The 12,638-nt window shown below is 45.6% G+C and overlaps 1 protein-coding gene across 4 annotated transcripts in view; it reads left to right on the top strand.

Moving 5' to 3' along the window:
- LOC139370494 (probable helicase with zinc finger domain) overlaps positions 1-12,638 on the top strand; it is a 62,627-nt gene that overhangs the window by 11,744 nt on the left and 38,245 nt on the right. For all 4 annotated transcript variants that reach the window (XM_071110013.1, XM_071110010.1, XM_071110012.1 and 1 more), the window contains 8 exons: positions 142-340; positions 805-912; positions 1,496-1,802; positions 2,848-3,115; positions 6,323-6,659; positions 8,935-9,065; positions 10,822-11,001; positions 11,984-12,085. In XM_071110013.1, coding sequence (XP_070966114.1) covers positions 142-340; positions 805-912; positions 1,496-1,802; positions 2,848-3,115; positions 6,323-6,659; positions 8,935-9,065; positions 10,822-11,001; positions 11,984-12,085 — 1,632 coding nt within the window. The remainder of the gene's footprint in view (positions 1-141; positions 341-804; positions 913-1,495; positions 1,803-2,847; positions 3,116-6,322; positions 6,660-8,934; positions 9,066-10,821; positions 11,002-11,983; positions 12,086-12,638) is intronic.

Below are 12,638 nucleotides of genomic sequence, written 5' to 3'. Positions count from 1 at the left end.
GACCCAGGTTTTCAGTGTTGCTGCAGAGGGTGAGGCCCTTTGGCTTCAGGCCCTTGGGTTGGTTTCTCAGACACTATTAGAAATGAAAACCATGTAACAAGTTGACGCCGCCTGGTTGAATATCCTGTTGTCCTCCTCCAGGTTCCTGGAGCAGGGCCTGTGTCGCTACGGTGCCCAGTGCACGTCGGCCCACTCCCGGGAGGAGCTGATGGAGTGGCAGAAGCGCTACGCCTCGCGCCTCATCCGCCTCAAGCAGCAGCAGGAGAGCAAGCACTTCACCGAGAACTACATGGAGGCGCTCATCGAGAAGTGGATGAACTCTCTCTCCCCTGAGAAAGTGGTGAGTTAACCCTAGTCTAGTCACTTATCTATGGCCCTGTTAGAATATTATTAAAATACACCCCCCTTACTGGAAGTAATCACTGATTTAACTAGTGGACGATAAGCTGAGAAGCTGGTCATTTTGGGTCTTGTTCAGATACATTAAAACAAGTGCTTCCTTCCTCCCTGGAAGTAATCACTGATCTAACACACATTGACAGGTGGTCAGATCAGGGATTAGTCCTTCAAGGAAGGGAGGAAGTAAATATGCTTGTTTTGGAACAGAGCCCCCGAGGCTGATACAGCATATATTGTTTTTTTAGACTCGTTGACCCTTTCATCTGTCTACTTATCTCAAATACACTGCCCATTTTAAATGTACATTCTATTAAGCTGTTATGTCCTCATTTTAGCCGGGCTTTTATTTTGTTAAAACTCTCCTTAACTTGGCATGGATGGTCTTGTGTTCTGTTCCTGCCGTAGCTGAGTGACTATTTGGACGGCGTCAACGTGGAACACAGCTCCAACCTCTCCGTAACGGTCACCACCAAGAAATCAGCTCACTCCTGGACCTTCTCCCTGTTCTGCAAGGTAACAGGGGCTCTGTCTCACTCAATGTCAGCACCCCCAAATACCACCCTATTCCTTATACACGGCACACTATTCCCTATGTAGTGCACTAGGGAATAGAGTGCTGTTTGGGATTCATCCAATGGGTTCAAATCAAAAATATATTTCCAAAAGCACCTCACAAGTAGATTTTGATTTGAAATCGTCTGGCTGTTATCCGTAGGCCATACACGGCCATATCATTATAAGCAGCTTTGATAAAGACTGCTCCCACACACAGGCAGGCTCTACATGTTGATTTTGCTGGCGGTCTGGTCATGTCGACCTTTATCAAGACTTTCTCATATCACAGAATAATTGTGCAGAGGTCGTGTGTGGGAGTAGTTTGTATCATTGACTGAGGTAGTATTTTTTTATTCCCAGCACCACAACAGGAGACCATGTACTTGTGCGTCTGAACATTCCCTCTCAATGGTCAACGTTTTCATATATCCATTGACATACTCTTCGACTAACTGACTATGCTTCCGAAGAGCACCCACATGAGACGGAAATGATCTGCCTTTTATTTGATTGTCCACTCACACTCCCCCCCCCCCCCCAGCCTGTGAGGAAGCTGTACCGCATCGCCCTGCTCTACGACGCCCATCGACCCCACTTCTCCATCACGGGCGTGTCGGTTGGCGATGCCGGTGCCCAGCGGCTGCAGGCGGCGGCCGAGGGCTGCCAGGAGTGGACAGCGGGCGAGGAGGCGCTGGCGGCCGACAACGGCATGGACCACTGCGTCTACACGGTGGTGGTGGGCTTCAGCACCGAGATCTTCGGCACCTTCCGCCAGACCATCGTCTTCGACTTTGGCTCGGAGCCCGTGCTGATGCAGCGCATCATGGTGGACGCCGCCTCCATAGAAGGTTTTCAGTTATGACATAGAACCTCCCACCTCCCTCCCTCCCTCAGTAGTCCAAGTTTCTAACATCTAATAGAAAATACAACTAAAATGACTTTAAGAGAAGTTGGGTTATATTGATAATGGGTTGCATTTATGACATTTCTTATAAGGCCTCAAAGTGCTTTGCAATGTAATAGGAGGTAACTGAACTCACCTGATCCACCACAATGTGTAGCACCAACCTGAGGGATACGGCAGCCATGGACAGTGCCTTCTGAAAGTATTCAGACCCCTTGACGTTTTCCAGTTTGTTACGTTACAGCCTTGTTCTAAAATTGCTTAAACACATTTTTCCCCCCTCAGTCTACACACAATACCCCATAATGACAGAGCAAAAAACTGTTTTTTTTTAAAGTATTCAGACCCTTTACTCCAGTACTTTGTTGAAGCACCTTTGGCAGCAATTAGTCTTGAGTCTTCTTAGGTATGACACTACAGAATTTAGACTTATTTTACTCACTATTTCAGAAGTGCAAATGCAATGTCCAATGTTCTTATCCTTTGGTTATGTAAAAAAAAATCTGGTTACTGGCCAATCCTCATAGCTTTAGTAGCAGGCCAATATTTCCCATGATTTGGGCCAGGTGGAATTTGCGTGGGCAGAATTTTCCTAAGCTCCTCTTCCTGAACTGGAAGAGGATTTGAAATAAAGTAATACTTGTATGAATCAAAACATTCATAACACTGTTAGACATTATTATGTTTACAGACAAATGCATGAAAGCTATTGATAAGGTTCTATAGGATTGGAATAACAATATCAGGATGATATAGATCTCTGAGTAAGAAACCTGCAGATTCTGTCTAGCCTTACCCAAAATCCCCTGTGACTTAGAGTAAAATTTATATATGGCCCATGCGGGAATCAAACGCACAACCCTGGTCTTACCAACTGAGCCATCAGAACCACTCAAGTGCAGGCCAATATTTCCTGATAGCCCTCATGATCAAGTGTCAATATTAATGTTGGAAGGTGTGGTTTTCACAATAAACCCTCCCCTCTCCAGACCTGGAGCACCTAATGCAAGCCAGGCAGCAGCTCCTGATGACGGCCAAGCGCTGGGACCCGTCCTGCAAGACCATCGTGGAGTTCAGCCCCAACGAGACGGTGGACCTGGACCGCAGCCTGCTGGCCCGCTACCAGATCCCCCTGTCGGCCGACCAGCTCTTCACCCAGTCGGTGCTGGACAAGACCCTGACCCGGGACAACTACCAGGCCCGCCTGCACGACCTGCTCTACATCGAGGAGATCGCCCAGTACAAAGAAGTCAGCAAGTGAGTGAGAGCCTCTGTTGTTGTAGTCTGTTTCCAATCGATCCTATTCTGAAAACCTTCAACCACTGACAATGGGTTGTATTGCTAAAAATAAACTTTTTAAATAGCACTTCCATTGCTGATGATAATTGTCTTTTAATTGTAAGGAGTGTGTACTGATTTTTGAGTCTGTTTTCTCAGAAGGGTTGGAGGTTTAGTCAGTCACACCTCTTGATACCTGCAAATAGACATTTTAGTGTAGACAGTACAGAGCGACAGTCTGGATTGAGTGGAGACTGCCCACCACAAGGTGTCAGAGTCGGTCTTCCACAGTGAAAGGGGTTGTGTGTGTGTGCACTGCACACGTGGCCAGGCACACAGCTAAAGCCCTTTTTAATAATGCATATCTCCTCGGCATCCCCAGAGATTTCCCCAGAGCAGGAAATTTGTTTTAGAATAGAAGTAATTTCTTGTGTATAAACTGAGGCGCCCCCCCCAAAACCCCCCTGTAATTCAGCACATGCTGCTCTCCTCAGTGGAAGGTGAGAAGGAGACCAGGTTATCACAGCAGTCCAACCCTGATTAAGACCAAATCAAAGGCCCCCAAGCCTTCGTTTAGTCACCCGAGTTGAAGTAACCAGGGTTGCCCTCCCCCACTCCGTCACTGTTCCCCCTCATCACTGTTGATGTCATTTGCCTGGGGCTGTGGAATGATAGGTTCCTTTTAATCTTCCAATTTAACATTGAGGGACGGTTTCCTGGGAAACAGATTAAGCTCAGTCATGGACAAGAAGCATGTTCTATGGAGATTCTCTAGTTTAAAGGGCTTTTATGTCCAGGACAGGGCTTAATCTGTGTCTGGGAAGTGTGGCTTCGTGGGGTGTTCTTCAAGGGAAATCTGTTCATCAGAATAATCTGATCTAGGACCTGTGAATTTCTTGACTTTTTCCACATTTTCTTACGTTACAGCCTTATTCTAAAATTGATTGAATTGTTCCCCCCCCTCAATCTACACACACTAGCCCTTAACACGTTTTGACATTTTTTGCACATTTAGAAAAAATAAAACTGAAATATCACATTTACATAAGTATTCAGACCCTTTACTCAGTACTTTGTTGAAGCGCCTTTGGCATAAATTACAGCCTCAAGTCTTCCTTCATATGATGTGACATGCTTGACACACCTGTATTTGGGAAGTTTCTTCCATTCTTCTCTGCAGATCCTCTCAAGCTCTGTCAGGTTGGATGGGGAGCACAGCTATTTTCAGGTCTCTCCAGAGATGTTCGATCGGCTTCAAGTCCAGGCTATGGCTGGGTCACTCAAGGACGTTCAGAGACTTGTCCCGGAGCCACTCCTGTGTTGTCTTGGCTGTGTGCTTTAAGACATTGTCCTGTTGGAAGGTGAACTTTCTGAGGTCCTGAGCGCTCTGGAGCAGGTTCTCTCTGTACTTTGCTCGGTTCATCTTTCCCTCAATCCCGACTAGTCTCCCAAGTCCCTGCTGCTGAAAAACATCCCCGTGGCATGATGTTGCCACCATGCTTCACTGTAGGGATGGTGCCAGGTTTCCTTCAGATGTGATGCTGGCATTTAGGCCAAAGAGTTGAATCTTGGTTTCATCAGACTGGAGAATCTTGTTTTCCCATGGTCTGGGAGTCCTTTAGGTGCCTTTTTGGTAAGCGCCAGCGGGCTGTCATGTGTGTTTTGCTGAGGAGAGGCTTCCACCTGGCCACTCTACCATAAAGGCTTGATTGGTGGAGTGCTGCAGAGATGGTTGTCCTTCTGGAAGGTTCTCCCATCTCCACAGAGGAACTCTGGAGCTCTGTCAGAATGATGATCGGGTTCTTGGTCACCTCCCTGATTAAGGCCTTCTCCCCTGATTGGCCAGTCGGACAGCTCTAGGAAGAGTCTTGGTGGTTCCAAACTTATTCCATTTAAGAATGATGGAGGCCTCTGTGTTCTTGGACCTTCAATGCTGCAGAATTTTTTTGGTACCCTTCTCCAGATCTGTGCCTCGACACAATCCTGTCTTGAAGTTTTACGGACAATTCCTTCGACCTCATGGCTTGGTTTTTGCTCTGACATGCAGGACATTATATGTAGATGGATGTGTTTGCCTTTCAAAATCATGTCCAATCAATTGAATTTATCACATTTTGGACTCCAATCAAGTTGTAGAAACATCTCAAGGGTGATCAATGGAAACAGGATACACCGGAGCTCAACTTCCAAGCCTCATAAAGGGTCTGAATACTTATGTAAATAGGTATTTTAAAAAAAATATATATATATATATTTTTTTTTTTGTCTAAACCTGTTTTCTCTGTCGTTATTGGGTGTTGTGTGTAGATTGTGGGGGGGAATATTAAAACCGTTTTAGAATAACAAAGTGGAAAAAGTTAAGGGGTCTGAATACTTTATGAATGAACTGTAAATGATAATACACAATAATATTAGGCTATATAATATGAATATTGTATCTATAATATAGTCTATACTCTCCCAGTATTGCTGTCTCGATAAGAGATATTGATCTCTGAGAAAGTCATTTTGACTGTCCATGAACCACCCATGACTACATGGCCCAACTCGTGTCCTCTTTCTCCTCAAACCAATGATTATTCAACAATCAATCTGCAATGCTCTCTAAGGGCCCAAGCTTACCTAAGGGACACCTGAAGCTTAAACATATGGTCCAGGTCCGTGCCACTCTGCTAAAATCGAAAGTGATGAATTGGTAGATTTTCGGGCCAAACAGAAGATCCTTATACCCAACACAAACATGTTTCTACCACTAACAGCTGTCTATGTGAATGCCTCTGGGCAAAAAGTTTGTCCTGTAAACCACATGGCAAAGTTAGGCCCTCTTCGGATCACAACAACTGCTGTTTACATTTAAATAATGTGAAATGGTCAAATTTCTAGAAGTGAGGCAGTTACATTGATTCCACCTTATTCCAGTTAAACATGGTGCATATTTTCGACACGACAACTCCAGTCCCATTTCATTGCTATCTATCTTTGCTACCGTCCCACCCTCTCCCCTCCCAAGTTCCAACATCAAAGTCGCCTCAGCACTGGATAACAATGCTAATGTCCATTTCTGGCTAACTTCGCTTAGGCCTACTCTCCCCTTTCGTCAGTCACATTAGCCTTTTCTAACAATGCTAATGCTCCCATTCCTAACCTCATTTCTGGCTAATGACGCTAACTCGCCTCTCCCACCAGGTTCAACATCAAAGTCAACCTCCAGCTGGTCACCAGCTTCATGCTGACGGGCATCTCGGGTGGCGCCAAGTACGCCCAGAACGGGCAGCTCTTCGCCCGCTTCAAGCTGACGGAGACGCTGTCGGAGGACACGCTGGCGGGCCGCCTTGTCATGACCAAGGTGAACTCTGTCTTGCTGCTGCCCCTGGCCCGCCAGGAGTGGTGCAGCCAGCCCCCGGGGGTCAAGGAGCGGGTCTATGAGGCCTGCATCGAAGAGAAGACCAAGGACTACATCTTCCTGCGGATATGCAAGGACTGCTGCGAGGAGCTGGGCTTGATACCTGATAGGGAACTGCAGGTACGGACAAAATAAATTGTTGTATAACAGTGTGATTGACATAGCAACAAGTTGCTACAGAAGAGTTGATTGGTTAGAATATATTTTATTTTTCAACTTAGATTTATAAAATGGCAGCTGCCACAATAGGTGTTTGTCTATTTATTTTTGTGGGTAGGTTATTGGCTGAACGGATCCAAAGTCCAGTATGTAGTCAGTGCCATTCTAGCCTTGTTGCAATATGGAGGATGTTTGTTCCCTTTAGTTCAATACAACACACAATCACACGGGTGAGGTCTATGCTTTTGAGTCACAAGGTCTTCTCCCTTGACATGGAGTCATACTCGAAAAGTTTGTTCATGTCACCACGGACAGAGGAGATGGCATAGAATTATTCTCTGAGTCGGGTGAATGGTTTAAACCTCTTAAAGGCCCACCACCCCATCCTTTCAATCTCCCATTCCATTGTGTCCTCTGCCATTTTGAGAGTTGAGAAATCATTAATGAAAGCCTCACCTCTCCAACGTCTGATGCTTTAGCGAAAGCAAACTCTCAGGGTGAAAGGTCCCCGTATCGATTACCACTTCACAAAGGTTAGCGCCGTCAACAGCAAGGCTGGCTCTCCAGGGAAAATTGCACTCTGCCAGCGCGGCGAGAGATCCAGATTACTTTGCCCAGTGGCGGCTGAAGGCTGATCTTTCTCTCCGGTGTGAATGATGGGTTGGCGGGGGGAAAGCGAGACCTGGGCATGAGCAATTATCCAAACAAGCCTGTTGCTGGGAAAATAATCTGTCCGTCGTGTTTTGGAGCGAGCCGTTTAGTTGCCTTTCTATCTCTTTGCTCTTTGTCCTTATCTTCTTGCCATTTAGAATGTCTCTCTCTCCTCAATGTTTAAAAATATATATTTTTATTCATAAGTCTTTCTCTTTCGGTGTCCTTTTATCCCTCATTCTCCACACTTTACTGCTGGCTACTGTACCTGTTAGCAGCTCATGTCTGGCTAAGTGATTAGGACAGGGCCTGTGGCGATGGGGGAATTAAAGCTAGCTATCTAGCCACCCTGTGGAAACCCACGCTATTATGAAATAAAACAGCAGTTTGTCAGAGGGAGAACGTGCCACCTAGCCTTCCCTAGTTATCAACGAAGACCCTTGATTGCCAAGCAGACTGACCGCAGATAAGGAACAAATGTAGGGACGGAATCACAGAACCTAGACAATATAACTGAATTCAACAATAAAAACAATTGTTGAACTTTGTGTAGCTGTTAGCAAAGATGCTAAAGAAAAATATTTTGGTAGACGGAAAGGTTTTCCCCAAAACCTTCTCAGTTAAGCACAAAGCAGCCTATGCTTACCTGGAAGAATATCCTGATTATTTGCATTAATCCAATAGGTATGTGTTTGGCAAATTCTACCATCACGTGTGCTCTACAAAAACATCCCCAGCCTCTTTCTAGGTGCGCAAGGGAATTAAAGGGTAACTACACTAGGGCCGTATAAAATCCGCAATGCGGAGGGAGGACACGGAATCACAGAAGTGCACAAGTTTATCATAAGACATGAACAGAATGCATTAATGATTCGGTATGTAGCCGTTAGCGATGTTGCTAATGAAAAGTACTCCGGTAGATGGGAAAGCCTTTCCCAAAAACCTTCTAAATGAAATGTTAACTACACAAAGTAGCCTATGCTTACCTAACAAAATTATATCCAGTGGCTATTTCTTTTGCAAACTCTACTGTCACGTGCACTACAAAAATATATCTAAGCAACAGCTTCTTCCTAGGTGCACACTGAAATTTAAAGGGTAATAAGTACACTAAAATCTACATTTCTCAACGTTTTTCCAGGCCTCAATAGTGGTTTGAGTATTGTTGTGGACTTCAAACATCCAATGTAGTTGTTTTTCTATTAAAAAAAGAGTGAAAACCTGAAGGGGGGGGGACCTGTGAAACATTAGACAGATTTTCATAGGAGATCTTATAAATGGCTGCTTGTCCATGAAAAGGAGCGAGGGAGATCAACAGTTTAAATTCGTAACAACCATTTTATCATTGTGTTGATAGGTCATTGAGTAATATGTCAGTTGTGCAGTTGTTTAGAGCCAATTGTTTCCAGCTGAGCCTCTTCTAAAATGGCTCTTTATTTAGTCTCAACACTTGGATTGAGTGACCTAAATAAGTGACCACACTGACTGCTTCTGACCTGACAACGACTAACCAAGACCACTTCTGTCTTCTGGCCGTGGCCACACTGTCCATGAGGACCCACTCCTGTGTTCCCCTCTGCCCCAGGTGGAGCTGCAGTTTCAGTTGAACCGCCTGCCCCTGTGTGAGATGCACTATGCTCTGGACCGCATCAAAGACAACGGCATCCTGTTCCCAGACACCAGCCTTACCCCCACCATCCCCTGGAGCCCCAACAGGTATGCATGCACGCGCACACACATTTCCTTGGATCCCCAACAGGTACACTCGCACACACGATCCCTGGAGCCCCAACAGGTACACTCGCACGCACGCTTCCTGGAGCCCCAACAGGTACACTCGCACACATGATCCCTGGAGCCCCAACAGGTACACTCGCACACCTGATCCCTGGAGGTCTGCTGTTCTGTACCTGATAATTAATTGCAACCATCTGGTGTCCCAGGTCTAAATCGGTCGTTGAGGGAAATAATGAAAATCAGAAGTGGCACTGGCTCCATGTTCCAGATTTGAATTTGCCTGACATAGATCCGTCAACCCCTGTTCCATGGTGTGTAAACAGGTTCAGGACAGCCATTGCTAATCAGCATCCGCCCAACAGGCCCCTTACTCACCTCCATTGATCCATGTGAGGTTTTGATACATTTTGTTTTTTTAAATACTCCTTTAGGTTAAATATAGAAGCCTCCCTAAAACATGCATGGTAAATTAGCTTTGCTAATACCTTCGCATTGGAATGAAGTTGAGAAAGGAGACCGAGACTAGCTGCCCTCGCTGACTAGGTGGCCATTTTTTAAAAAGCTGTTAGTTCTCCCGGCTAAAGTCGGACAACTATTGGAGGGCCACAGAGTAATCTTTATTGACACGAACCCAAGAGTCAACAAAGTCAAGACTTTTCTCATGCTTCCAAATAACTAATTTTTCTGGTTTCCTGACTATGATTAACACTGTATAGGCTTTGATTAAAGACTTCATCCGCTAGAACTTTTGCTACTGAAAGATCAACAAGTCAGGTTCTTCTTCCTGCGTTATATATGTGTTTTGCAGTGGTGGCCACAATTTAAATGCATAAAGGGGAAACACTTACAATATTGCCAATGGTTATTAGTACAATCATCACCTTAACTAGCTCCATATGGAAGTAACCAATTTGGATAAAGTCCCTAAATACTATGGGTCCATGTGCCTCACCTCATTAAGATAATGGTATGAGAATGAGTGCTGTTAAAAATGGGTTTGAAATAATATGGAAAGTGTTGCTTGTTAGAGTAAGTGGTTATATTACTTATGTAGGCCTAACAAAGCCCCTGCCTTGCCTGACTGCATGGTGGCTATTGACTGCCATGTTGATTGGCCATGAATAAGCTAATTGGCCAGCGCCAATGTGCTTGTCTCCCGTGTCTGGGTTTCTCAGACCAGCTGTGCACCCTGTGTGTGTCTGTTTGTTTCACCCCCCCAATACACAGTGCTTTTGATCAGCCAGCCATTCTAAGACCTCAACCCTCCTCACCCCTCTTCCCTCAGACCTCATTACTCTGTGGGTGAGCCTCCCAGCTCAGTTTTAAACCCTGACCCGGCTCTCCGTTCATCCCCACTGATCCCTGAATCCGTCCCTCTGCCCTACCTATTCACAGCCCATTCACGGTGCTTACAGCAGCCTTTAGTATGGCTGGGCCTGTATACGATCGACCGGGCGGGCTGTTCGACTCCACTTGGCCACCGCTTTCTAATGAGGACCGAGATGCTAGTAGACTGAGAGACTGGTCCACGGTTTATCAGACTTAAGAGGGTGTGTTGGTGTGCTTTGGCAGGGTTTGGTGTGTGTGGACCAATGTCCCCCTCCTTGTGTCAGGAACCCCATGAGCGATGATGCTTGTTCGCCAGCCAGCCGACTTAGTGTCATTGTGAATCTCATCTTCCTCCTCCATTCTCCCTCCCGTATCTCATCCCCTCTCTCTCTCTGCCACCCTGCAGGCAGTGGGACGAGCAGCTGGACCCGCGTCTCAACGCCAAGCAGAAGGAGGCCATCCTGGCCATCACCACGCCTCTCACCATCCCCCTGCCCCCTGTGCTCATCATCGGGCCCTACGGCACGGGCAAGACCTTCACCCTGGCACAGGCCGTCAAGCACATCCTCAAGCAGGACGACAGCAGGTGAGGCGGGCACCACACGCCAACTCCTCTACGGCCAGATGGGTTGCTCTAAAAGGGCGAAAGGGCAAAGGTTACTGCTGCTCCCGGGGCTTTAGGCAGCCTTGGAGTTGACAGTTAAGAAAACACTCAGGGTGTCATTGTTAAATTGGGTGTATCATCTGATCAGAATGTGTCACTGAAGGCAATTGGGGGGATGTGTGTGTGGATTAAGGGAATGTCAATTGATTAGGATTGAGGCAGCGATTGTTTGGATGGTTAATCTCCATTCAAGTGAACCATGTGTTCAATTGAATTGTCATTACAATGGCCTGTTATCTCAGTTCCAACAGAATTCCATGTTGTAATAGAATGCAAAATGCCCTGAAGACTCCCGCTCTTCCACTTTTTGCCCCTTCTCTTGTTAGTACGGCGAGACGCTGACAGGAAATGTATATTGGCTAGTGTAAAAATAGGAAACAACAATGTTTCCTGTGTAAATACATTGTGGCATTTGGCCTCGAACATAAGATATTTTTATTTTATAAAGCCTTCATACATAATAAAAAAATATGTAATGAAAAATGTGTAGAAATACAATATTCATCTGAAACTTTCCAACGGACTATGTTAAATATTATATGGTGGGAATGAATTATGGATGTTTTAAAAGCCGATACAAGGAGGGTGATTGACCCCTATAGACAGTTGTTCATCATGATAACTTTCTGAGAAATAGGAACATGCGGTCAAGTGCACAACGTTCCTGCAACTCTGTTTAAGGGACGTGTTAACATGTTCACCTCAAAATAAATGTTCTAGAATTGTCTGTATTGGCTCAACGCAGAAACGGTAGGTGTTCTCACTTCTATTCAGTGATTCTCCGACATACCTACTTGTCTTTCATTGTTATGGCCTCAAGTTTTTCCTTGGTCAGATCTCCTGGCCATATTTATTTGGTAAAGATCTCTTAAGTGCTGACACATTTATCCCCATTCTTTTGCAGGGTCCTCATTTGCACCCATTCCAACAGTGCAGCTGACCTGTACATAAAGGACTACCTTCATCCATACGTAGAAGCGGGCAACGCGCACGCAAGACCTCTCAGGTAAGGGCCCGTAGAAAAGCTTTACAAGGGGTTTGCAGCACCTCTTCAGAACACAGAGACCCTCATAAGACACAATACTTGCTATATTCCAAGATATTCATTCTTTTTTTGCTGTTACAGTAGCCAACCTGCCGCCTGAAATCAATCCACACCTCTTGTGAACAGTGTGCTTTCAGGCATTCAGTTCTCCCTGCTGGCTGTAGCCTGAGGCATCAACAAACCCAAATCCACTCGTAGTTGTATCGACTGCATGGAATCGCAGTCAAAATCAATGATCAATCAATCAATCAATCACATTTATTTATAAAGCTCTTTTTACATCAGCAGATGTCACAAAGTGCTATACCGAAACCCAAAACTATACCGAAACCCTCGGATCTTTCTGAGGAGACGTGTCCTGGCCTCACAACACAGCAGCTGTGACAAAGACTCCTACATTCCTCCATTTCTCACCTACACTCAATCTCCTTCCCTCAACTACTGCTTCAGTGACTTCTAATCACAGTAACTGTAATCCAGCCCCCCCCCCCCCCCCAAAATCAAAATGTATCCC

Source organism: Oncorhynchus clarkii, chromosome 17, assembly GCF_045791955.1.
Source record: "Oncorhynchus clarkii lewisi isolate Uvic-CL-2024 chromosome 17, UVic_Ocla_1.0, whole genome shotgun sequence".
Lineage (NCBI taxonomy): Eukaryota > Metazoa > Chordata > Actinopteri > Salmoniformes > Salmonidae > Oncorhynchus > Oncorhynchus clarkii.
Note: the sequence above shows the minus strand (reverse complement) of the source record. Positions and strands in the feature narration are given on the sequence as shown.